This window comes from Saccopteryx bilineata, chromosome 5 (assembly GCF_036850765.1).
Source record: "Saccopteryx bilineata isolate mSacBil1 chromosome 5, mSacBil1_pri_phased_curated, whole genome shotgun sequence".
Lineage (NCBI taxonomy): Eukaryota > Metazoa > Chordata > Mammalia > Chiroptera > Emballonuridae > Saccopteryx > Saccopteryx bilineata.
The window spans coordinates 133,663,307-133,690,716 of record NC_089494.1 but is presented as its reverse complement, the minus strand read 5'-3'; the positions used below and the strand labels follow the sequence as shown (position 1 = coordinate 133,690,716).

Here is a 27,410-nt window from a genome sequence, read left to right as displayed (position 1 = left end):
TCTCTCTCTCTCTCTCTCTCTCTCAGCTGAATTAAAAAATAAATAAAGCACCTCAGTTTCTTTGCCACATGGTTAAGTTTGGGAAACTTAAGTTCCAGGGAAGAATAATTTCTAATTCTGTTAGTGTCTTGCACCATCTTTGGCATACAGTAAATGTTTAGTAAATTAAGTATTTGCTGTGTGAGTACTGTGTGCATGATGGTAGGGGAGTACTACTGACATTTTATAAAATAAAATTGCAATGAAGGAAAAGTTTTGAGTTTAGTTTGAGTAAATTAACATTTACTGTATAATGTCAGTCATTTGGCACAAAACAGTTATCAAAATAAACACTTGGCAAATGTTAGTGGCTGTTGATTTCAGATATTAAGCAGATGTGTTTAGCTGCATTCTATCTGAAAAGACTACCAGCCTTTTTCGTTTGTCTGTTTTTATTTTTCTTGTGATTGTGTTAGTCCTTTTGTTGCTCATGAATGATATCTTGACTGGAAAAATAATTCTTTGGGTCATCCATTTTTTTTTTCTAGCACAAAACATTACTTTGTCTTTTGGCATTCTGTGGAGAAGACTGAGGGCAGCCATTTTTTAATTTTGCAAGTCATCTACCTGGATTTTAGAATTCTTCTTTATGCTTAAAATTTAGCAACTTCACTGGGATATGAGGACATGGTGGTTTTTGTTGATTTTTCATGACTTTTTCCTGTCTCATGGTAAGCTCCCTTCAGTCTCCCGATTGAGATCTTCCTTTATTTCAAGAAAGCTTGCTTTTATTATACTCACGAGTGCCCTCCCTGTTTTCTCTTCAGGACCTCCAATTTTACATATGTTGGCTCCATCTTTTATATCTGCCATCTTTCTCTAAGTGTTATATTATCTTTGTGCTTTTGTCCTGTATACTTTGTGATATTTCTCATATCTGTGTTCTTGATGGTTTACGTTGCTTTCAGCAATGTTGATTCTTTTATTATTTCAGATGTGGTTTTTGTCTTTAATGGTTTAATATCTTCTCTAGATTTCTCTTCCTATTTATCCTAGTTTCCTCCTTTTTGTATCCTCTTGTTGTGTACTCTTTCATAGAATCCATGTTCTCTCTATTCTTTGACATAGAACAGCATTTGTTTAAAAAAGTTACTCATTTTCTACCTGACCTGTGGTGGCTCAGTAGATAGAACATCAACCTGGAACGCTAAGGTCACTGGTTCGAATGTCTGGGCTTGCCTGGTCAAGGCACATACAACAAGCAAGCAATGAACAAGTAAAGTGAAGCAACCATTGAGTTGAAACTTCTTGCTTTTCCCCTCCTTATCTGTAAAGTCAGTAATAAAAAAGTTACTGGTTTTCTGAGACTTCTTTCAAAGTGTTTTCTACACCCACTTGTTATATACTCCCACTTTGGTCTCTGCACAGACTCAGTGTGATGGTTTTTGTGTAACTGTCTTGAGTAAAGTTACTCTTGAGATATATAACAGGAGTGGGCAAAAAATAGGTTTACAGTTTTGAGTACATGAAACAGTTTATTCTTATATTATTATTTATTGTACAACCATAAACCTACTCTTGGTTAATCCTGTATAGTCTGATTAGATTCTCTTAGATTTTCTTTATTCTCCTGTACATTATTTTGATAGTATCCTTAGAAGTTGGTGATTCATAACCTGAGTCTAGATCAAGGAAAGAAGTTGGGAGGTATAGAGGAATGATAATACTGAAAAGTAGCAGGTCATTTTGCTTTCTGTGAACTTCCTCTATATTTGACTAATTTTCTCATCTAGGAGTTCACACAAGAGGTTTTAAACTATCAGGGTTCTCCTGATTCAGGTAGTTTTCTACTTACTTGGGTTCAAAAAAGTCAACTTATTAGGCCAGTTGACCCTTTCCTTCCACCTTTTCTGCCTGCCATAGTTTACAAAATATGCATCCTAACAGACTGTGGAGAAATTAAATGTTGGCCTTCAGTATTATTCTGTCCTTGAGTATGGATTTAGTTGTCTCTCGAAACCATTTGTTCGAGCAAGTTTGGTTGTGATGACTATTCCCTTACTGGATTTGGTTAAATTGTTTTAGTTACTTTTGATGTTTCTATTTTTGCCCTTTATAAATCCTATTGTTATGCTGTCATATTTTGGGAAAAGCTGCTTTTAATGTGATTTTCATTATCAAATGTTTTGCTCAGATTTATTTAATACATAGTTATCATTCCAATCATTGAATGGCTCCCCCCTTTATTCTTAATGAGAGTAGAGGAGACAAAGAGACAGTCTCCTGCATGTGCCCTGACTGGGCTCCACCCACCAAACCCCCTGTGGGGGATGCTCTGCCCATCTGAGGCATTGGTTTTTTGCTCAGCATTCGAGCTATTTTTAGCACCTGAGGCAGAGGCCAAGGAGCCATCCTCAGTTCCCAGGATCATCTCACTCCTGCCAGTCAATCCATGGCTGTGGGAGGTGGGAAGGGAGGGGTGGAGAAGCAGGTGATTGCTTCTGTTGTGTGCCCTGACTGGGAATCGAACCTGGGATATCTACATGCTGGGCCAATGCTCTACCACTGAGCCAGTGGTAGAGCCAGGGCCTATTGAATGGCTTTTAAAATCAATTCAGAAGTAGTCTCTTAAGATGACTTTTGCATGGTTCTTTTCAGAGTTAGATATTGCTAATTCCATTTTTATGTGGGTTGGGACTTCCAACATCTGGATAAGTGGTAAATAGAGAACATAAATGTTCTCTGATTACATATTATGATGTATGTGTGCAACAGGGAATATAATGTTGCCATTAGAAATGATAATTGGAATCATATTTGTTGGTGACTGAAGATATTAAGGTAGAAAAATCCATGTATAAAGTAGTATAATTCTATCTTTGGATATTATATGTACATGTGGGAAAAAGCCACTGAAGACAGAGTTAACTTTCTTAATATTTTTCTGAAGCTTCTGATTATAGTAATAATACTTGTTCTTTATTTTAGAAAATCGTAACAATTATTGCAATTGTTAAAAATTGGTGAAGGCTCTTAATTGGGAATCTTGGTATTAAAAGGTATTGCTTGATGATAAATGATCATTATGTGTTTATATAGATCATCCCTGTTTGAAGTTTATCTTTTTTCATAATCAGGAAACATCTGTGACTTTCCTTTTTTTTTAAATATTACACTATAGTTTTGTTTTTCTTTAATTTTTATTTAGAAAATTAAAGAGGTGGCATTGATCAATAGGAGTACATAGGTTTTAGGTAAACATTTCTATAGCATTTGAATTGTTGTTGTATGCCCATCACCCAAAGTTAAATCATTTTCTGTCACCATATATTTGTCTCTTTACTACCTTCCAGCCATCCATGACTTTCTACATTCACTTTTTAATGCTGTTAGAAGTCTAAGTTTTATCAGATGCCCCCTTAATATCTGTTGATAGCGTATTTTAAAAAAGTTATATTCATACAGGTCTTTCAGTACTCAGCCATTGTGCATTTCTAGAGTGAGGTATTTATATAGTTGTGAATTCCCTTAATTTTTTTACTGCTTTGTGATTCTTGTCATCTGTGTCAGGATTTTGCAGTTGGTTACTTTCATGATTGAGTCTATTTCTGAAAAAGATTACACACTACAGGAATTACTTTTTCCTTGAGAGTTTGAAGCAGTTCCTCAAGAGACATAATCTAAATCTGGCTAGAGCTGTGGTTGGATAAGAAGGGTTGTGAAGTCATTAGAAGATTGGAACTGAAGGGAGAGTGAAATGTGTAATATTTGTCTAAGGCATGTTGCCCTGAAATTGGTATGTAGGTTAAACATTTTTGCTAATACGATCTGTTGGCACTTCTCCCTTAATCATTCTGAGCCACTGTTTTTATTTTTCAAATACCTGGTAGTAAGTAACATTTGCATCTGCCACTTAATTTTTATGAAATTGGCTTAGGCAATGTTGCAATGTTTACTTTTCCTTTAATAGACCACCATTTCACAGTTAAACACGTGGAGGGAATGTCCAATGTTAGATGACCACTAGCTGTATCTAAAACTGCAGCCCTGTCTCAACACAAAAACAGGATGACTAAACCGCAGAAACAGATGGAGCTTTGAGTTAATGTTGTGTGTATATTAAGAGACATAGAGCAATATGAAAAATATCTTTGTAAGAGAAAACTTACTAAGTGTTCTCCCTGTGATGACTATTGTAATATGCTGCCTTTTTTTGTTTCTAACTTCATAATTTTGGGACAAAGCACTTTTTTAGTTTATATTATGTTGTACAGCTAATAGGATATAGCAATTTTTCTTATTAGTAAATATTTTCAGTGGGAGTGGGAGGTAATGAGTGCCTTAAAACTTTTTTTTGCTGTTATATTAGTTATTTAAACAGGTGAACTGCATATGACACACAGGATTTCTTACTGCTGCTGGCCTTTTGACAACTAACATAGAGCAATCGTTTTCAACCGTTTCACACTTGGGGACTGATGAAAATAGAGTTATTTCAGGTACCGCTAAGGCAGAAATCCCCGAGCATAAATGAATTTGACTAAGATCACTGGGTCTATAATCATACAACATTAGGGTGGTTAACTCTTTCATGGACCAGCACAGAATTTCTGGCGGACCAGTCCATGGACTGGCAGATAAAAACACTGCTCTAGAGGTGATCTACATGAAGCTATATGGGGCCAGTACGTTCCAGGACTGTGACTGGGCTACTGGGTCCTTAATTCCACACTACCCACACTGCAATAAGAGCTCCTGTTTTCAATATTGGATCTCCTTTTATTCACGTATTTTATTTTAGTGTCTTCTAACAGATTCAGGCACTGTTGTAATTACCAGGATTATAGTCAGCATAACAGGTAAAGTCCCTTTGATCAGTTGAGTTTTTCTCCTCAAGGAGAAGACAGACAATATAAAGTAAATAAACAGGATGACTTCATACTATAATTTGTGCTATAAATAAAGTAGTGATGGCAGGGAGGTAGGTAGGTGTGGAAGGTGGTCAGGGGGAAGGCTCTTTAGGGTGTAACTTGTGAATTGAGACCTGAAAGATTAGTAGCCGGCCATATAAAGGAAAGAAGTCTGTGGCAAAGATGGTGATAGAAGGAGACTTGACTTGGGGTGGTGAACACACAATGCAATATACAGATGATGTATTATAGAATTGTGTACCTGAAACCTGTGTCAGATCATGGCATGTGATTTGAATTTCAGTGAGTGCAGAGGGAAGCCACTCAATGTCCTCTGGAAACTCTTACCTTTCCAGCCTCATTTGTAGCACTCATCACCTTGCTCACTGCATGGAAGTATTCTCTCTGAGTTCTCTGAATACTTGTCCAGTGAGCTGTGTATACAATTTTAAATTTTCTAGTAGCTAATACCTGGAATAAATTTAATAATATATGCTGTTTAACCCATTGTATCAAAAATAGTTCATTATGTAATATTTTATAATTAATGTGCTGTATTACATTCTTTTCATGCTAAGGTTTGAATCCAGTGTGTATTTTGCATACCTACCAAATTTTTGTTGTTGACTTTAGAGATAGGAAGGGAGAGAGACAGAGACAGGAACATTGATTTGTTCCTGTATGTGCCTTAACCAGGAATTGAACCCACAACCTTTGTATATCTAGGATGATGTTCTAACCAACGAATGGAGCTATCTGGCTGGGATTGGGCCATAAAGCAAATCTTAATTTATAGTAGCCACATTTCAATTGTGTAAGCTACGTGTGCATGGTGTTCATTTGAAGAGCACAGACCAAGAAGGAGTAACTCAACTATAGGAGACTGTTACCATATTTCCCCATATATAAGATGCATATCCCCCCCCCAAAAAAAAGTTTGGTGTCTAAAAACTGGGTGCGTCTTATACAGTGGTTTGTAGATTCTTTTTTTTTTTTTTTTTTACTTGCATTTCTCGCTTTTTAGCGCTTGTTGTCTTTGCGTTCATTGTTTCACACACTTGTTACCGGTATATTACAGTAGGTTACGTTTTGCCGCATTCTGCCCAGAAATGTCTCAGATAAGATTTTTGTACCGTGCTGAATTCATTTTAAAAGTGATCCAGTTTGCAAAAGTGAATGGAAATCATGCTGCTGAACGTAAGTTTGGTCCTCCTCCAACTGAGAGATCAATCTAAGACTGGCTACGGGAAGAGGAAACCCCACTGAAAATGCCATGGCAGAAGAAGGCCATGAGAGGCAAGTCAGCAAAGCAAAATGGCCTGATTTAGAGAGGGAATTGGAAGAGCAAAGGGCAGTTAGAATTCTTTTGTCCACAAAGATGGTTCAGCATGAGGTAAGAAGAATTGCTGATGAAAAAGAAGTTACTGATTTCAACAGAGGACACAATTGGTACTTCAGTTTCATGAAACAGAATGGACTAAGCATGCATACACACATCAGACTTGCCCAAAAGATGCCTGAGAGCTGTGAGCAGAAGGTCTTTGAATTTCGTCATTTTGTCATTCAGTGTTGAATGACACATCAGTTTGAGTTGGGACAGATTGCAAATATGGATGAAGTCCCCTGATGTCCCAAGTAACAACTGTTGATAAGAAGAAGGTGAAAACTGTAACGATGAAGACAAGTGGACATGAAAAGAGCCATTATACAGTTGTTCTAGCTTGTTGTGCCGACAGAACCAAGCTGCCTCGTATGCTGATTTTCAAACGCAAAACAATGCCAAAAGAAGACATTCCTCAAGGAGTGATTGTCCACGTTCATGATAAGGGTTGGATGGGTCAGGATGGGATGAAGATCTGGTTTGAGAAAGTTTGGAGAAGGAGACTGGGTGGGCTGTTACACAAACCTGCCCTATTGGTGCTTGATCAGTTCCGGGCACACATAACAACAAACACAAAGATTGCTGCAGAGCAAGAAACAAAACTTACCATCATACCTGGAGGCTTGACATCCCAGCTCCAACCATTTAATGCCAGCATTAACAAACCCTTCAAAGCTGCCATGAGAGATGAATGGAACCAATGGATAAAGTCTCTTGGGGACAATTTGACACCAGCAGGAAGAGTGAAGAAACCAACTATAGGAGAAGTTTGTACCTGGGTGAAAAGGTCCTGGAATAGTATCAATATTGAGATCATTGTCAAGCAAGTGTTCCATTTCAAATGCCATAGGTGGAACTGAGGACGAGGCAATATAATGAAGACAGTGATTCATCATCAGACACAGATGAGGACAAGCTAATGGATGAGAGTTTTGGTAGTGATGAGGAGTTGTATGAATTTTATGATGAATAAAACTGGAGTTCAATAACTTTATGTAATACTTTTTTTTTTCAAATTTCAGGCCCCTATATATATATATTTTTTAATAAATAACAGGCCCCAATATTACGATGAGTCTTATACATGGGGAAATACAGTAAATGAAAGCTGGTTATTGACACGTCATCTAATCCATTTCCCTCTCTCCCTAAGAGACATATTCTGGTTACCGCAGCTTTGCTTTTCACCACCAGTAGCTCATACAACTGGTAAATTGGAGAGTGACATCAGTATAAACTGAAGTTGTTTTGGTTCATTACGTGAAATTTTTTTCTAGGGAAGGTGAATCAGAATAACAGGAGAGTAGTGTTAAACCTTTAGATAGAAAATAGCCTCAACCAACTACCTGCATAGGCAGGGTGCCTAAAAAAATTTAAAACCTGCTCCCTAGCCTAGCTTGGCTGTCTGGCAAGCTGCACTTTCTCTGTTCATTCTAACTTTGGCTCCATCAGTGCTCAGAACAGGGGTCAGGAACCTTTTTGGCTGAGAGAGCCATGAACACCACATATTTTAAAATATAATTTCATAAGAGTCATATAAGGACCCATGCATGTTACGTATTATCCAGTAAAAATTTGGTGTTGTCCCGGAGGACAGCTGTGATTGGCTCCAGCTACCCGCAACCATGAACATGAGCAGTTGGAAATGAATGTATTGTAATACATGAGAATATTTTATATTTTTAACATTTTTTTTTTTATTAAAGATTTGTCTGCGAGCCAGATGCAACCATCAAAAGAGCCACATCTGGCTCAGAACTTCACTTCTATGTTCTCAGCCCCAGCAAACTGCATTTCTGTCTTAATGCTTTTTGCATTTTTAATATTTCCTGAGCCAATGTACAGCCAGGCTGAGCTGCCTGCCTCTGCTGTTCATGCTCTAGTGTTTTGGTTGATTTTTTGTGATTTTGATTGATTTTTTTTCCTCTATTTTTTTCTCTGTTTTGCCCATAAGGCTTTGTTTTTAGTTTACAGTTTTGCAGAATTCAAGGTTTTCAAGAAAACATTTATCATGTTATGGCAGAAATACCCATCACAGACATATGGCTTTCTTTGTGAAATCTTCTTATTTTTAAATGTTTGTGGTCTCTGGCTTTGGAGAGGAGGACCAAAGACAGTGGAAGGCAGTATATTACTTAGAATGAAGTATGACTCAGGTCTTGGGGTCAAATCCCATGTACTGTGAATTAGAATCTCTGAGATTTAACCTTGATATATATTTTGTTAATAGCCTGGAGTTTGAAATTAATTGCTGAACCTTACTCATTCTGCCTTACCTTTTACCTGCTTTTATTAATTTGAAAAGCTGTTTGGGGTGGTAGAGGTCCTTGGAATATATATTATTTTTAAGTGAGGGAAGAGGATATAGAGCAGGGATCGGGAACCTATGGCTCACGAGCCAGATGTGGCTCTTGATGGCTGCATCTGGCTCACAGACAAATCTTAAATAAAAAAAAAAAACAATAACGTTAAAAATATAAAACATTCTCATGTATTACAATACATTCATTTCCTACCGCTCATGTTCATGGTTACGGGTGGCTGGAGCCAATCGCAGCTCTCCTCTGGGACAACACCAAATTTTTATTGGATAATGAGTAACGTACACAGGTCGTTGTATGGCTCTCATGGAATTACATTTTAAAATATGTGGCATTCATGGCTCTCTCAGCCAAAAAGGTTCTCGACCCCTGATATAGAGGGACATACTCCTACATATGCCTGACTGGGATCCACCCTGCAACCCCTGTTTGGGGCCAGTGCTTGAATCCATCGAGTTAGACCACCTTAGGCTGATGCTTGGACCAACGCAACCACTGACTGCAAAAGGAGAAAAGGAGAGAGGGGAGGGTAAGAGAAGCAGATGATTGCTTCTACTGTGTGCCCTGTTGAGATCAAAGTGGGGATCCAACCTGGGACATCCATACTCTGGGCTGATGCTCTATTCGCTGAGCCAGCCAGCCATCCAGGGCCATGAGATATTTTTTAATTGAATTTATTAGGGTAACATTGGTTAATAAAATTATTTAGGTTTCAGGTATACAATTCTATAGTATATATATCTTCCATATATTGTATTGTGGTTTACTACCCCAAGGCAAATCTCCTTTCATCAATCACCATGTATCTCCCCCTATACCTTGTATCTCCCCCACCCCTCTTTTACTCTGTAGTTACCATGCTGTTTTCTGTGAGTTTCCCCCCCTTGGTCCCTTCATCTTTTATCACTGAGCCCTGCAAATCGCCCTCCATTCTGACAGCTTTAAGCCTGTTCTGTGATGTATCTATGAGTCCCATTTCTTTTTTGTCCCCAGTATATTGTGTTTATTAGATTGCTCATATGGGTGAAATCATAGGGCACTTGTCTTTCTCTGGCTAGCTTATTTCACTTAGAATAATGCTCTCCAGGGCAAAGGATAAGATTCCCTTCTATTTTTACAGCTGGGTAGTACTCCATTGTGTAAAATGTACCACAGCTTTTTTATCCACTCATTTACTGATGGACACAGGGCTGCTTTCAAATATTAGCTATTGTAATGAATGCTGCAGTACACATAGGGGTGTATTATAATCTTTTGAATTTGTGCCCCCCCATACTGTATTTCCCCCATGTATCAGACACACCTTGATTTGGGGGCCCGAAATTTGGTGGGGAAAATGTGTTACACAGAGTTACTGAACTCAAGTTTTATTCATCATAAAATTCATACAGCTTCTTATCACTGTCAAATGCAAGTAAAAAGTTTGCAACCACTGTATAAGATGCACCTAGGTTCTAGACCCCAAATTTTTCAGGAAAGGAGGGTACATCTTATATATGGGGAAATAACGGTATAGTCTCAGAAATGAAATCCCTGACAGTTGTAATTTTAATTTTTTGAAGTAATTCCATATTGCTGTCCACAAAGGATGCACCAATCTGCATTCCCACCGTGTATAAGGGTTCCCTTTTCTTCACATCCTCTCCAACACTTGTTTGCTAATTAGTTGATGCTAGCCATTCTGACAGGTATGAGGTGATTGATACCTCATTGTGGTTTTAATTTGCATTTCTCTGATAACTAGTGACATAGAGCGGTTTTTCATATGACTATTGACTATCTGCATGTTCTCTTTGGAGAAGTGTCTGTCTATTCAGGTTTTTTACCCATTTTTTAATTGGGTTGTTCATTTGGGGGGGGGGTTTGAGTTGTATAAGTTCTTTGTAAATTTTGTATATTGACCCTTATCAGGTCTATCATTGCTGAATATGTTCTCCCATTCATTCAGTTGTCTTTTTACTTTACTGATGATATCCTTTGCTGTGTGAAAACTTTAGTTTGAGGTAGTCTCATTTATTTTTTTCTTTTGTTTTCCTTGCCACAAGAGAGAGAGTAGAAAAACAAATATTGCTATGAGAAATGTCCAAGATTTTACTGCCTGTGTTTTATTCTAGGATTTTTATGGTTATGAATCTTAATTTAAGTTTTTAATTCATTTGAGTTTATTCTTGTCTATGGTGTAAACAGGTGGTCTGGTTTCCTTATTATTTTTTATTTTTTGCACATCTTTCCAATTTTTCTAACACCATTTATTGAATAGACTATTTTTAACCCCCCTACCTTCATTGTATGTTTTTGCCTCCTTCGTCAAATATTAATTGGCCATAAAGGCATGGGTTTATTTCTCGGATCTCTCTTCTGTTCCATTGTTCTGTATTTCTGCTTTTGTGCCAGTACCATGCTGTTTTAATTACTATAGCCTTGTAGCATAATATTTCATATCAGTAATGTGGTACCTACAACTTGGTTCTTTTTTCGCAAGATTGCTGTGGCTGTTCGGGACCTTTTTTGTTTCCATGTAAATTTTTGGATTATTTCTTCTATTTCTGTGAAATACGCCATTGGTATCTTGATAGGAATTGAATTGAATCTGTATGTTTTGGGTATAATGTGGACATTTTAATGATATTAACTTTTCTTATCCGTAAACATGGTATATGCTTCCTCTTACTTGTATCTTCTTCAAGTTCTATCTTTAGTGGGGTTTTTTTTCCCTTCGCTGTTTTATCATTCTCTGAGTACAGGTCTATTACATCCTTGATTAAATTTCATTCCTAAGTATTCACAATCCAATTGTGAATGGGATTTTTTTTTTTCTAATGATAGTTCATTATCAGTGTATAAAAATGCCGCTGATTTCTGGATATTTTGTATCTTGCTTTTCTGAATTCATTTATCAATTCTAGTAGTTTATTTTGGTGGAATCTTTAGGGTTCTCTATATACAGTACTTTGTCATCTGCAAATAATGACAGTTTTACTTCTTCCTTTCCAATTTAAATGCCTTTTATTTCTCTTCTCTCACTGCTGTGTCTAGGAGTTCTAGTACTATACCGCTCACAAAAATTAGGGGATATTTCCAAATGAATATGAAGCGATAAAAAAGGCATTTGGGCCCTGGCCGGTTGGTTCAGTGGTAGAGCAACGGCCTGGCGTGTGGAAGTCCCAGGTTCGATTCCCGGCCAGGGCACACAGGAGAGGCGCTCATCTGCTTCTCTACCCTCCCCCTCTCTTTCCTCTCTGTCTCTCTCTTCCCCTCCCGCAGCCGAGGCTCCATTGGAGCAAAAGATGGCCCTGGCGCGCTGGGGATGGCTCCTTGGCCTCTGCCCCAGGCGCTAGAGTGGCTCTGGTCGCGACAGAGCGACGCCCCGGATGGGCAGAGCATCGCCCCCTGGTGGGCGTGCCAGGTGGATCCTGGTCGGGCGCATGCAGGAGTCTGACTGCCTCTCCGTTTCCAGCTTCAGAAAAATACAAAAAAAAAAAAAAAGAAAAGAAAAAAAGGCATTTGATTTTTTTTATTATTAAACAAGAACATCAGAAAAGCAAACAAATCAAAGAAAGTTTGGTTATGCAAATGAGATGCAAAACCAGCTTATTTCATTGGTGAAAATGCACTATATATAAGGCTGAAAGTAGTGGAGTATCTACATATTCCCTGATCCCCTAATATTTGTGAGCAGTGTATTTAAAATTAGAGTGGTGAAAGCAGACATCCCTGTCTTACTCCACATCTTAAGGGAAATGCTTGTAGTTTTTGCCCATTGAGTATGATGTTGGCTGTGGGTTTGTCATATATGGCCTTTATAATAATGAATAAAATATTCTTTCTATTTGCACTTTGCTGATAGTTTTATCATAAATGGGTGCTGGATTTTTAGCAAATGCTTTTTCCATATTTATTAATATGATCATGTGGGTTGTTTGTTTGTGTGTGTTTGTTTTAGGTGAGAGGAAGGGAGATAGTGATGCAGAGTCCCACATGTACCCCCAACTGGAATCCACCCAGCAACCCCGTCAAGGGCCTGTGCTCAGGGCCTGTGCTCAAGTACTGAGATATTTTTAGTGTCTAAGGCTGATGCGCTCCAACAGAACTATCCTCAGCACTCGGCACCCAGCACCACACTCAAACCAATAGAGCCATGGGATGCAGGAGGGAAAGATGGGATAGATGGATGGGCAGAGAAGCAGATGGTCACTTCTCATGTGTGTCCTGACCAGGAATCAAACCTGGCATGTCCATACATCAGGCCAACACTCTGTCCACTGAGCCACTGGCCAGACCAGGGTAATCATGGAGTTTCTTAAAATAATTTTTATTGATTTATTTTTTGTTTTGACAGAGAGAGAAACATCGCTATGTTGTCCCACTTATTTATGCATTCATTGGTTTATTTCTGTATATTCCCTTACTTAGCATTGAATCCACAATTTTGGGTTACAGATACTGTACCAATCTTGCATCCCCAGAATAATTCCCACTTGGTCTTTGTGTATGATCTTTTTATTAAATTGCTGGATTTGATTTGCTGATACTTTGTGAGGATTTTAGCATCTTTATTCTGTAGGGATATTGACCTATAGTTTTCTTTCTTTGTAGTCTTTATTTGGTTTTGGACCTGGGATAATGTTGGCCTTGTAAAATTGACCTCATGAGTATTCCCTCCTCTTGAATTTTTGGGAATAGTTTGAGGATAGGTGTTAATTCTTTGAATGTTTTGTAAAATTCCCCTCCATCCAGTCCAGGACTTCTGTTTTCTGGGAGTGGTCCTTAAAATCTTTTATTTAGAATTATTCAGTATATATTACAGTTATTAGTAGAAGGCAGTAAGATTTAATTTTTAAGTCTGAGGATCTGGTAATAAATTCTATCGATTGTCATGTTTTAAATAAGGACACAAATGCCTTAATATTTTGGCCCTAGTTGAGTGAAAACTATTGCTTCACCTTTTGAAAAGTATTTCCTAGGCCTTGTTTGATCACTTAGAATTGTGTACACTTGTCATTTTCCCTCTCTTTTTCAAGTTTCCTTTTCTAAATGGGAGGGTCTTCTAATTGATTCATTCCCCTTTCTTGCTGAGTCAGGTGTGTTGCTACATTTTTTGGCTAGTTTCCCAGAGTACTCTAGGGCTCCATTTTACTCAGACTATGGGTTATATCCTCACTCTTAAGATTGAGCTTTTGAAGTTTTAGAGCAGGGGTCCCCAAACTTTTTACACAGGGGGCCAGTTCACTGTCCCTCAGACCATTGGAGGGCCAGACTATAAAAAAAACTATGAACAAATCCCTGTGCACACTGCACATATCTTAAAGTAAAAAAACAAAACAGGAACAAATACAAGTACATTTAAATCAATAAACTGACCAGTATTTCAATGGGAACTACGGGCCTGCTTTTGGCTAATGAGATGGTCAATGTCCGGTTCCATATTTGTCACTGCTAGATGTAACAAGTGATGTGACGTGCTTCCTGAGCCGTGAGGCATGCGTCCCACGTCACTGGAAGTAGTACTGCATGTGAGCGATGCCATGCTTTGCGTCTCACTGACCACCAATGAAAGAGGTACCCCTTCCGGAAGTGCGGTGGGAGCCAGATAAATGGTCTCAGGGGGCCGCATGTGGCCCGCGGGCTGTAGTTTGGGGACCCGTTTTAGAGGATGCCAAGTAGAAATGACTCTGTCTATTTATATTGAAGATACTGTTAGGGAAAAGATCATAGTATTTCTTTCTTGGAAGCCTTTAAGACTTGCTTCTTCAGTTCTACTAATTTCTTAAATTTAGTTTAAATGTGTATCATTTAAAGCCAACTTTATTCCACTTATCTGCAAATAATACTTTTCTCAAGATTTTATTTTTTTAGCAGTTGGGGTAAAGACGACATGACAGAAGGGAGAGAGGTCTGAAGTATCAACTGTCATAGTAGTGGCACCTTAGTTCATTGATTTCTTCCTCATATGTGCCTTGACTGGGGGCTCTAGCTGAGTCAGCCACCTTTGGGCTCAAGCCATGAAGTCATGTTGATCCTACTCTCAAGCCCACGCTCAAGACACCAACCATGGGATTTAGAACCTGGGTCCTTAGTGTCCCAGGCCAACACTCTATCCACTGTGCCAATACCTCATGAGGCTCCTCAAGATTTTTGTTGTGTTTAAGTAGTGAGCTTTTTTTTTTTCTTTTAACATACAGAGAGCATAAAAGGGTACTTGGCTATATGAACGACTAGCTTTTGCTTCCATTACTTTGTTGGGCTGAACGGCATCCATGAGACTCTCTCAGTGGCATATGTATTAATCTTCATTTGTGTACTTGAGTAATCACTGGATTTAGTATTAAAATTCTGAGTTAAGGTTTTATCCGTGACTCTATACTACAAATTACTTATTTTTTTCTTTCAGCTTTAGATTCTACATTATACTACTAATTTTTTTTTTAAAGCTTGTGTTCTTATCCTGGAATAAAGAAATACTGTACATTGTGGGGTAGGATGCAAGAAAAAATATGAGTTTTAAAACAGGTCATTTCAAAGAATTACTGTTGTAGCAATTTATAGGTATGGTCTGAAAGATCATAAATACCATCATCATTGTTCTGACCCCGGGAAGGCTGTGCATAATTACTTCACTTGTATGTCACTTCAGTTTGGAAAGAACTGAATGGAGAAATTAAAAGGCTCTAATGATACACACCAAAAGTGCTCTGGAAAATATTATAAATTGTAGCTTTTATTATAGAGAGTTAGCTTTGTTTAGCTAAGTGTAGTCATGTTATTCAGGGGGAAATCTGCCTGCCTTTAGCTCTTAAGCACATCCTTCTGGCTGGAGTCAAAGGTCTGTTGCCTCTGTTATTATATTATGCTTTCTTTAAAACTTCTTTTACTTAGTTTTGGGTTCTGTTTAAAAATGTTACTTTATTCTTACTCTTACTAAAATATTTGTTTATTAATCTTGCTCCTTTTTAAAGGTTTGGTTATTTGTTTTGCTAAGTGGTTTATATAAAATCTATTTCATAGAATGTGGAATCTAGTCTCTATTCAGAAAGCTCCTATATCTGAAAATGAATTTCTTCTAAACAGCAGATTCAATTTTCTCTTGACTCTGCAGTGTTAGGCTAGTATGCCCTGATGCTTATGGTATTTGATTATTATATTGTCTACTCTAGAAACTAGAGCTAAAAGCTATCTAATGAATGTTTATTAGGCTGGTGGAAGACATGCCATTTCTTCAGAGGTAAGAACTTGATTGAGTGCTTGTCAAATTTTGAATATTCATGACACAAAAATTGAGTGAATTCCTGGATCTTAACCTCACAAGAGATCAACAGACCTCATTCCTAACATAACCTTACATTTATAGGGTACTCTACCAATCATGTCTTTTAAACAAATCTGCAATGTGGTACTTTTATTTCATAGATTTAATTATTTTGTAGAACATTTTACTCAAAAATGTGTACAAATAAATGTCAGGGCATCTAACCTAGACTTCTTAATGGATCACTCTGGGATTCATTTTAGTCAGTAAAATTGGCCTTTTTTCCTTCATTATTGCTGTCTTATTTATGGAAATTTTTCTGGCAATCTCAACTCTCCTAGTACTGTATAAATATGGTATTCTAGTAGTTCATATTACTACAGTGGTGCCTTGAGATACGAGTTTAATTCGTTCTGTAACTGAGCTTGTAAGTCAACTTGTATATCAAACAAATTTCTCCCATTTAAAATAACTGAAATAGATTTAATCCGTTCCAGCCCTGTGAAACATCCTCAAACCACCCTAAATTATGAAAAAAGACAAGTTTTTAATTAAGAAACACACATGTATACTTTAACAATGCATAACAAAATATATGAAGTAAAAGAAAAAAGTGTTAGTACTGTATTCCTACCTTGGAGACAGACGAGTGGGGCTAACAAAGGTGAATGGCGGAGGGGGGATGGAGGGAGGAGGGATGCAGGCACTGTAGACACGTAAACTAAAACTGCACTTTCTTAACACTAAATGTAAACTAAAACTTCATTTTCTTTAAACAAAACTAAAACTGCACTTTCTTTACTTAAAATGAAACCACAAAAACTTAATTGTAAAAAAAAAAATGCATTTTCTTAACTTTAAACTTCACCTAAGCTTAACATTATGTATTTTTCATTTAATCATCACCTGTTTTTGCCTTTTTGGCTGCACTTTTGGCACTTTCACTTGCAGGGCTTTTGAATAAAAATCTATCCAAAGAGGTTTGCTGTTGCCTGCTTTTAAAATGTTACGGAAATGTGACAAACAAGTGTCATTAAAAAGTGCTGAAGCATGAACAGTTGAAACTTTTTCTGGGTGTTTCTTTTCAATGAAACTTGAAAGCTTCTCCCACATTGCCAGCATGTCTTTAATTTCACTTGTAGAAATCACTTCCTCCGACGCTACCTCCTCCTCACTACTAATCTCTTGCAGAAGCTCCGTATGTTGCATCACTTGTAGCTCCTTCGACTCCTCAGTTGAGAGTTCCTCCTCATGTTCCTCAACGAGTTCCTTTATGTCACCCTCATCTACCTCCAGACCCAAGGACTTTCTGAGGGACACAATCTCCTCCAATGCTTCTACCTCGGTCTTGGTCTCTGGTCTGAATCCTTTAAAGTCCCTGTCTGCAACAACATCAGGCCATAACTTTTTCCATGCTGAGTTCAAGGTTCTTGTAACCTCTTGCCATGCCAAGTCAATAATCTGTAAACATATCATGATGTTGTAGTGATCTTTCCAAAACTCTTGAAGGGTTAGATTTGTATTCTCAGTCACCTCAAAGCAGCGGCAGAACAAGTGCTTTGTGTAAAGCTCTTTAAAGTTGGAAATGACCTGCTGATCCATAGGTTGCAAGATTGAAGTCGTGTTGGGTGGGAGGTAGAGGACTTTCACAAATTTGAACTCATCGAGAATGTCATCTTCAAGACCAGGTGGGTGGGCTGGAGTATTTTCAAGGATTAGTAATGCTTTCATCGGGAGTTTATTTTCTTGAAGATATTTCTTCACTGCAGGACCAAAGACGAGATTTACCCATTCAGTAAAAAAATGCCGCATAACCCATGCCCTAGCATTGGTGTGCCACATAACCTGCAGTTTTTCTTTAAGAATCTTGTGAGTCTTACAGGCTCAAGGATTTTTGGAATGATACACTAGCAGTGGCTTTACTTTACAGTCACCACTAGCATTTGCACACAATGCAAGTATCAGACTGTCCTTCATGGGTTTATGGCCTGGCAGCTTCTTCTCCTCTGCGGTGATGAAAGTCCTCTGGGGCATTTTTTCCCAAAACTATCCTGTTTTGTCACAGTTGAACACTTGTTGGGGGATGTAGCCTTCCTTTGCGATAAGCACAGCAAAAAGTGCGATGTAATCCTCAGCTGCCATAACGTCAGCACTTGCAGCTTCACCATGCCTCACCACCGAGTGGATACCAGATCTCTTCTTGAAATTTTCAAACCAGCTGTGACGTGCCTTAAACGTATCTTCTGCCTCTTTTGAGGTTGATGGTTCTTCTTTTCTTCTTCAAGTCGCTGTAAATAATATGTGCCTTTTCGCATATTACAGTCTCCGTCACTGTATCTCCTGCCAGCTCTTTCTCTTTCACCCACACCAGCAGAAGCTTCTCCATTTCTTCATGGATATTTGTCCTTAATTGGGACAGAATTGTAGTTCCTTTAGCTGAATTTGCACTTTTGATGGCATCCTTTTGTTTAAGGATGGTAGAAATTGTAGATGTATTGTGGTCGTACAGCTTTGCCAGTTCAATCACTCAAACCATGCTCATGTTTTTCTATTATTTCTTGCTTTACTCCTGTCGGTATCATTCTGTTCTTCTTCTCACCACTGTCCTTTATACTCACTTTCTTCGGCCCCATGTTAGCACACACAAAAGTTAGTAAAAAATTCAAAAATGATGCAAGAACGAGTAGAGTGCACGAGATTCAACTTGATTCTGTGGGTAACTCATAAGAAAGAACGAGATGCTGGTGTTGTGCTGCCGATACTGGACCCGTGCGCCAACGCGCCAACTAGCAGCAGCTTCCGGAATCATGACTTGTATCTCGGAATTTTGTTCAGATATCGAACAAAAGTACAGACCGAGTTGCAGCTCATATCTTAAGAAATTCGCGTGTTGGTCTGCTCGTATCTCACGGTACCACTGTAGTTCTCTAATTTGCATTCAACTATAAACCCTGTTTTTAAAAATTTTATGTTACATCTGGAAAGTACAAATTTTCACATGATTCGTGATGTTTCCTTTAAAACTTGGAGTATTACTCTTTCTTTGTAACTGGGTGTTTTGGTACCCCCGACCACCCCCGGGTTTTGTGATTGTCTAAGAGGACTCATCCTGTAGCCATTATCACAGCTGGAAGATATTGTGAGAGGATGCATGTGGGGCAAAATCTGGATAGTTTACAAGAATCTTCTTGTAGGGCTACATAGGACACACTTAGTTCCTCCAGCACGAATTGTAACAATTGCAAAATGTATACAGGAGGCTTATTAGAAATTTAGTATCCAAGGCTTATTAGTAGGCACCTCTGCCTAGCATGTATCAAAAGTCTGGATTCTCAGTGGGAAAGCAGGTGTTCAGCATAAATCATATTGGCACAGTGCGAGCAGCTCTTAACAGTTATTGTGGGAATTCTGAATCCTGGTTTCCACTTGCCTTTTGGCTATGTAAGCTGCACAAGCAAGCCTTTCTAAGGATAACAGTCTTAAACCTGGTATGTTAACTTTCCCGCCCACTAAGCTTATTTTTGACCAATTTCTTCTTTTCTTTTTTTTTTTTTAACAATAATTTATTTTTTATCATTTCAAAAAATGATAAAACATTACTTGTTTCATTTCCAACACTCTTCATTTTTTTGTTTAGACCCAAGTTTCTTATTTTTCATTATGTCCTTTTTGTATTAAGTCTGATACAACTGTGCTGACCTGTACAGTTTCTGTGATTGTTTTGTTTTGTTTTTGTGACAGAGACTGAGAGAGAGACAGAGAGAGGGATAGATAGAGACAGACAGGCAGGAAAGGAGAGAGATGAGAAGCATCAATTCTTTGCTGCAGCTCTTTTATTTTTTTTTAGTTGTTCATTGATTGCTTTCTCATATGTCTTGACCGAGGGGCTACAGTAGAATGAGTGACCCCTTGCTCAAGCCAGTGACCTTGGACTCAAGCCAGCAACCATGGGGTTATCTCTGTGATCCCATGCTCAAACCAGCAATCCTGTGCTCAAGCTGGTAAGCCTGTGCTTAAAAGCCGGTAACTGTGAGGTTTCTAAACTGGATCTTCTACATGCCAGTTCGACACTCTATCCACTGCGCCACTGCCTGGTCAAGCTGTGATTAATTTTTTTTTAATTTCTAACATTTTATTTTTTACCTTTTAATTTCTATTATTTTTATTCGACTGTTAGAGATTGTATCTATCTCTGCTGAAATTACTTTTTTTTTTTTTAATATTTATTTTATAGAGAGAAAAGGACAGAATGAGAGACAGAAACATCCATCTGTTCCTGTATGTGTCCTGACCTGGGATCGAATGGGCAACCAAGTTATCCAGTCAGGGACTGAAATTACTTTCTTAATTATAGGTTTTAACATATTAATTGGAATTATTTTTATATTCCCCATCTGATGGCTTCAACATCTATTTCATAACTGGTTTGGTTGTAATGATTAATTCTTTAGGCTATTTTCTTTGCCTTTTGGTATGCCTTGTGATTTTGTATTAAAAGCTGGATATACTGTATATGACGGTAGATACTGAAGGGAGTATTTAGTATTTTCCTTCTGCCATGCCTTTTAGTATGGGGTTTATTTTCATCTGGCCAGGATTTGGGTTGGTTGTAAAGTTTGTGTTGCTCTAGTTACTGGAATTAAAACTTGTTGTTATGGGGACCACAAATTTTCCATTCCTCTAGTGATAGCTTGGTTTTATCTCCTATTTGGTGTTGTGTCTTCAGTTTGTTTTTCTCCCTCGAGAGAGATTCCTTTTGCAGCTCTCCCGGTTGTTTCCCCTACTTTTTAACAGGAAGCAAGTTAGCATGGCTATGGAATGGGGCAGATGGGGGTGGGTTCATTAATGTATTCTAATTAGACTGCAGACTTGGAGAAGGTCTGGGAACCTGAATCCTGGGTGTGTGGCTGTCACAAGGTTCCTTGCCTCTCGACGGTTGTAGCTCTTCTCTCCCCTCCCCCCACTTCTCCTTCGCCAGCTGCAGTGTCTCCAGGCTCCGGCTTTGCCTCTCTTCTTCTGCAGATCAGCCTTTTCCTTTTATGTTAGATAGTGGCACCGCTAGTCATCTGGCTACTTCCTGCTGGTTAGGGGTGTCATGGAGAAGGGAGGTCAGAAGGTGGTGGCTCTGAGGGAAATCGCATATACGGGTATAGGAGTATCTGGGTGACCGTGACTGGAGAAACCTCGTGGATGCAGCCTTGTAAGAATCTGTTTGTCCCATCTGGTATCCCAGTTGGGGTCCATGTCAGGGACTGCCTCTGGGCCCATTGGCATTTGAGGGTTTGAGAGGTGGACCTTATCTGCATGAGCCCGTGCTACCGTCTGGATCTGGTCCTTTGTCTCCTTGTTCTTATCCTTGGGCAATGGTGATGAAAGCCAGGGAAAATGTCCAACACATTCAAGAGCCACTTGTTGCAGAACCTTGGGTTCTCCGAGTCCAGGCCATGTCCTAGGAGTTTGAGCGATGCACCCACCTGGCTGGATTGCCCTTCCATTTGGGCGGCTTGTCCTCCATGTAGAGGCGCTGAGGACAAAACCTGTTGCCCAAAGGGGCACTCTCTCTGCTGGTGACTGGGCTGCTTGCAGTCAGGGCAGGGCTCAGTGGGCAGCCGCAGGCAGGGGCCCTGCCAGGACCAGTGGTCCTGTTTGCCACACTTAAAGCAAGCTGCTGGTGGCTCTGCTGGTCTCAGAATTGCCACAAGAGTCGGGGTTTGGAGCGTTACCTTCTGCTGCATGGGGGCCTGGCGAACAGGCCTGTTTCTACTAGTTGGGACCGTTAAAAACTTTAAATGCCGTGTTCACAGGTTCCGGATAGGGGTTTGGGGGTTGGGAATAAGAAGAGGGGGGCTCTTGCGGAGCCCGGCCGACCAATTTCTTCTTGATTGTTATTCATTCTCACAATGTTTATTGAAGTATTTATAGTCCACTCTGTTAAAGTAGTTTAGTGTTTTACATAAATACATACTGTACAGCAAGATAAAATTAAAAACAAGTAGGTGAAGAAACCATCAGCCTTCTCAGGCTGCAGGGTTGTTGCAAAATTTCCTCTTTTGTACCACCTAAATTGTGTTCAGTACTTTTAGCTAACCCTCTTTTGTATTTTTTATATCACTAGCTTTATTGGGTCTCTAACTCTGCTTTTAGCTGTCCCCTATCCAAGGTTAAATCTTGGCCACTCCCTTCTCTTGCCATACTGTTTATCTCATTTTGAACTCAGTGCTTGCTTACTGTATGCAAGGCAAAGTTAGAGTCCCCTACTTTTCACTTCTAATGGAAGAGAATTCAGATCCACTTTGGAATTCCTAGTCCATGAATCTGCTGGCCATTTCTACTTGGATATCTAAAACCTTACAGTCATCTTTTGTCTGTCCCAGTCACCTTTTTTATTCTTTTAGTTATTCCTGTTGATTGAATGCATTCTTACTCATAATAGCTGGTTATGACTACTAATTTCTGGACCATTAAAATTGTCCCACTATTTATTATAGTTTAGCTTTTATATCATTACCTTCTAAGTTTAAAAAAAACAGTTAAATTTATCTTACCTTGATTCTGAATAATAAATATGTGGGATGAATTGAAGTACTAACAATTAGACTTATGGGGAACCTTTTTGTGTATCATTAGTGTTTTTTCTAGTCTGGATTTTTATACTTTTCTATTGTTAAGACAATAAAAGCTACCACCCTGGTTGGATAGCTCATTTGGTTAGAGCATTTTTCCAAAGCACAGAGGTTGCTGGTTCTATTCCCAGGTCAGGGCACATACAGGAATAGATCGGTGTTCCTGTCTCCCTCTCCCTCTCTCTCTCTCTCTCTCTCAAATCAATAAAGTAAATTTTTTAAAAAAATTCTGTCTTTGATCTCTGTAGTATGTTGATTATTTATAAAACTTAGGAGTTACATTTCAGCATTTTTTGGGCGGTAGAGTTCATTCTGTTATTAGAAATCTTGATGATGTTTTTTAATTTCAAAGCAGGAACTTTCCATGAGACATTTTGAAAATTTGATGCTGTTTTAATTGGAATATTTGATGAAACGAAAAAAACTGAAAAATAATTGCAAAAATATGGTATAATTATGAACTTCAAGTCTATATCAGTTGAATTTCTGTGTTTTTTCTACATATGTTGTTGATGTTTTTCCCTAAAAAACTATTATTTAAAATAAACCTGAAACTTGCTAGAAATAGTATAGATAAAGTAAGTATGAGTATATATGTATTCTTGAGGCTTATGTAAAATGATGATTTAGGGATATACAATGATGTATATCAGATATATGATATGATAGAAACCAATTTAAGTTAAACATGAAATAAAACTTATTATTTTACTTTTACTTTTTATTTTTTAAGGGACCAGTTACTCTCCACAAGAAAATTCGCACAACCACAGTGGTCTTCATAGTTCAAATTCACATTCTTCTAATCCAAGCAATAATCCAAGTAAAACTTCAGATGCAGTAAGTATATAAACATGCCCAATTTTCTTTTTTTAGTATTTATTGCAAAAAAACAAACCCTCACACCAAGTGTTGTTACAGCTGTTTTAACATTTTCTTTATGTGTTTTAACTACTGAACTAACCTTATTAAACTTGAGGAGAGTCTGAAGATATCATCTTGATACTATTTCATCAGTATTCCTGTACAGAGCCAACTTTTACTATTGAGATATCTGAGATACAAAGAACCTCATATTCTGAAACTTGTGAAGTTAAAGTGGTTTAATTTGAGCACCTCTCCCACAATACATAAACTTATATATATTTATTATGACTCTACTGTGTATTATATACTCTTGTAGACACTAGTGACTAAAGGTCACTGTCCTAAGAGTTCTAATACATTGATTCAGCAAAAATTTAATAGCAAAAATTTAATAAGGTTTCACTTTGCGAAGTATGTGTTGTAGATATGTAGGACTAAGAAAATGTGGCTTATCTTAGAGTAACTCTTTCAGGTCTGCAGTGGAGACCAAAAATAAACAAAACTGTGCATGTTAGCCTGACCAGGTGGTTGTGCAGTGGATAGAGCATTGGACTGGGACACAGAGGATTCAGGTTCAAAACCCCAAGGTCGGTGGCTTGAGTGCAGGCTCATCCAGCTTGAGCACAGGCTCACCAGCTTGAGCAAGGGGTCACTCACTCTGCTGTAGCCCCTCTGGCAAGGCACATACAAGAAAGCAATCAATGAACAACTAAGGTGCCATAACAAAAGAATTGATGCTTCTTATCCCTCTCCCTTCTTGTCTTTCTGTCCCTCTCTCTGTCTCTCTGTCTCTATCACAAAGATAAAAACACTAAAAAACAAACAAACAAACAAAAAAGTGCATGTTAAAGTTGCTTTGGGAGCACTCAAGATGGGGACTCCTAGCTTGGATGAGGGAGGTATTGGAGTACATGTAGTGCTACCCAACAGACTGAATATAACATAGCCAGGTCTGGAATTTGAGTAACATGCAAAAACAATACAAAGATATAGAGGTGTAAAATATAAAATAGTATAACATGTTTGGAAAAGTACAGGATTTTGATATGGTAAAATGGGAGCAGTTCATGTTACAGAGATAAGTGAGGGTCAGAGCACAAAGAGTTATATATCTTGCCAAGGAATATTAATTTTCTATAAAGGCAGTGGAGAACTCTAGTGAAGGATATAATCAGAAAACATATTTGCATTTTAAAATATACCAAATAACTGTGGAAAATACATTATAGAAGGGAAAGAACAACAAGAAGGCAATAGAAGTGTAGGTTGAATCCAGCAGGTTTTTGTCTGGTGATCATTAGACGTTAATCTGAATTGAAAGACCCTCAGGGTTTATTATTTGCCTCTTGAAGCAATGTGGGTGGTACATTTTCATAGAAAATTGAGACTTCAATGATAATTTCATAAAAGTAAATGTAGAATAGTTTTAAATATTGTGTTAATCAGGGTCTGCTTGGGAAATGAGAAATCATACTAGCTAGTTTTAGCATAAACAACACAATTTCATATACAGGATTGATTAACCAGATATGCAAGTTATTGAGGAATTGAAAAAAGAAGAAGGGACAGTAAGGGACCATGTATGTAGTGACCATCCCTTAGGGCTGAGGAACAACAGGAAGAGATTGGGGTTATCAGAACTGAGGAGCTTAGAGGAGCCCTGCAGAACTGGTGATGCTACATTTCTCTCAGTGGTTTGATGAAGCTAGCTCTGGTTTGGGGCAGACAGGAGAGAGCTCGAAACGGGAACTGCGTGCCAGGCTTCTCCTTTCTCGTGCCTTTCAGTCTTGTAATGCCCACTATTGGCAGACTCTAACAGGAAGCTAGCTGGCTAAGTAGAGTGATATTTGCATTATTCCAGGCCTAGCATTACAGAATAGAACATAAAAGGGTGGGTAGAGGGCAGGGCACAGCTTGATAAACTTTCGTAAGTGTTACCAAACTGCTTGTGATGACTCATTTTCTTTTTTTTTTTTTTTTTTTTTTTTAATTTTTATTTATTTATTCATTTTAGAGAGGAGGGGGGAGATAGAGAGAGAGAGAGAGAGAGATTGAGAGAAGGGGGAGGAGCAGGAAGCATCAACTCCCATATGTGCCTTGACCAGGCAAGCCCAGGGTTTTGAACCGGCAACCTCAGTGTTTCCAGGTTGACGCTTTATCCACTGCGCCACCACAGGGATGACTCATTTTCAATAAGACGTGCATACTCAGGATTTCAGAATGAATAGCTGTGTGTGTGTGTGTGTGTGTGTGTGTGTGTGTGTGTAAAATGGCCCCATTAATTTACAAAGTGACACTAGCCTCTATCTATGTATTGTTGACAACTCAGATTTGGTAGTTGTGTGCTGTTAGGACAGAGGCAGAACATGTTGACATTGGTTTTTTTTAATCCTTATTCAGTGAAAACATTCTGATTATTTTGATTTTTAAGAAATGGATTAACAGTGAAATCAGAACAAATAACGGGCTTGAAAGACCCAAATCATAAAGGGTGTCAGGGAATTTCATTATATGAGTGGAAACTGAAGACTTTTACCAGAATGGATTTAATGTTAACATGTTTTCAGAACAAGGGTCCCCCTTACCATAGATTTTAATTATAGTGTATATTGTGCCCAGTGGTTATGACACATAGCATTTACAAACCATCAGTTTCATCTTGTCCGAGAAGTAGGCTTTGAACATTTCTGAAGGTTTATTAAACACTGACTTTCTCTTAAAATCACTTCTGTTGGAAGTTTTTGAGTAGTGAGTAAAACACAAAATTACCTCTCATCTAATATTTTCATAATGAAAGAGTAAGTGAATGAATATTATTCTAACCTAGGTTAAGTAAGAAGTAGCCCTTTTTTATGCCACTGAGGTTTTCAGATTTTAAATCTGTCTTTGAAAATCAGTAACAATATTATCTAGATTACTACATAGACAGTTATATGGTGATTTGCCGTATATTTACTGAGTTAAACTGTTGAAAGTCAAGTTGAAATTACCTTATTAGTATTAAATTAACATATTTACATGTAGTTCTCTGCTGGGTCCTATGATGAACATTTATTGTGGTGTGTTTAACACAGAGCCTACCTAGCCCGTGGTAAATTAGGAAAAGTTTGTTGAATACCTTCTCCTTTCTAATCTAAATCATGATAGGACTTACAGGTATCATATAGACCAGTGGTAGTCAACCTGGTCCCTACCACCCACTAGTGGGCGTTCTAGCTTTCATGGTGGGCAGTAGTGGAGCAACCAAAGTATAAATAAAAAGATTTAACTATAGTAAGTTGTTTTATAGATTTATTCTGCCAAACTTAGCAAAAATCCAACATAAAGTACTTGGTGTGATTATTGTTATATGCTGTAACTTGCTGTAACTCTCTGCTTTATTAATTTCATAAAGTAAAGTTAATCCCTACTTTATAAATCACCATTACTGTGGAACTGGTGGGCGGTCAGAAAATTTTACTACTAACAGAGATACAAAAGTGGGTGGTAGGTATAAAAGGGTTGACTACCCCTGATATAGATTGTTTTATGTGTATTTGTGGGGTTTTCTTTATAAAGAGACCTTGGACATTTTCATATAGAATTTTTTTAATTCTCATTTATAAAGACATAAATGAGCCTGACCCATGTTGGCGCAGTGGATAAAGCGTCGACCTAAAACGCTGAGGTCACTGGTTCGAAACCCTCGATTTGCCTGGTCAAGGCACAAATGGGAGTTGATGCTTCCTATCCTCCTCCTCTTCCCTCTGCCCCCCCTCCCCTCTCCCTCCGTCCATATATATATATTATATATATATATAATATATATTATATATTATATATTATATATTATATATATATATATGGAGACATAAATGAAATCTCTAGGTGTCCTTCGACTTTGATTTGTTGGGAAAAGTTTCAAGTTCTGTCTTAGAGTACTTTGCATTATCTTCAACTTCTTGTTATCAACTAAATATCTTCATATTTTGGAGCTTTTCAGTTTGAAACTCGACTCTCAAGATCTATTCTCTGAAATCAATCTTGCTTAAAGATACTCTTTTACTTTATTTCAAAAAATAGAAATTTGTCATAGAGAATTCT

General features: G+C 38.1%; 1 protein-coding gene across 9 annotated transcripts in view; it reads left to right on the top strand.

Annotated features, from left to right (window-relative positions):
- The window catches only part of WAC (WW domain containing adaptor with coiled-coil), a 109,923-nt gene that overhangs the window by 39,475 nt on the left and 43,038 nt on the right, over positions 1-27,410 (top strand). For all 9 annotated transcript variants that reach the window (XM_066233355.1, XM_066233356.1, XM_066233358.1 and 6 more), the window contains exon 4: positions 23,194-23,300. In XM_066233355.1, the coding sequence (XP_066089452.1) occupies positions 23,194-23,300 (107 nt within the window). The remainder of the gene's footprint in view (positions 1-23,193; positions 23,301-27,410) is intronic.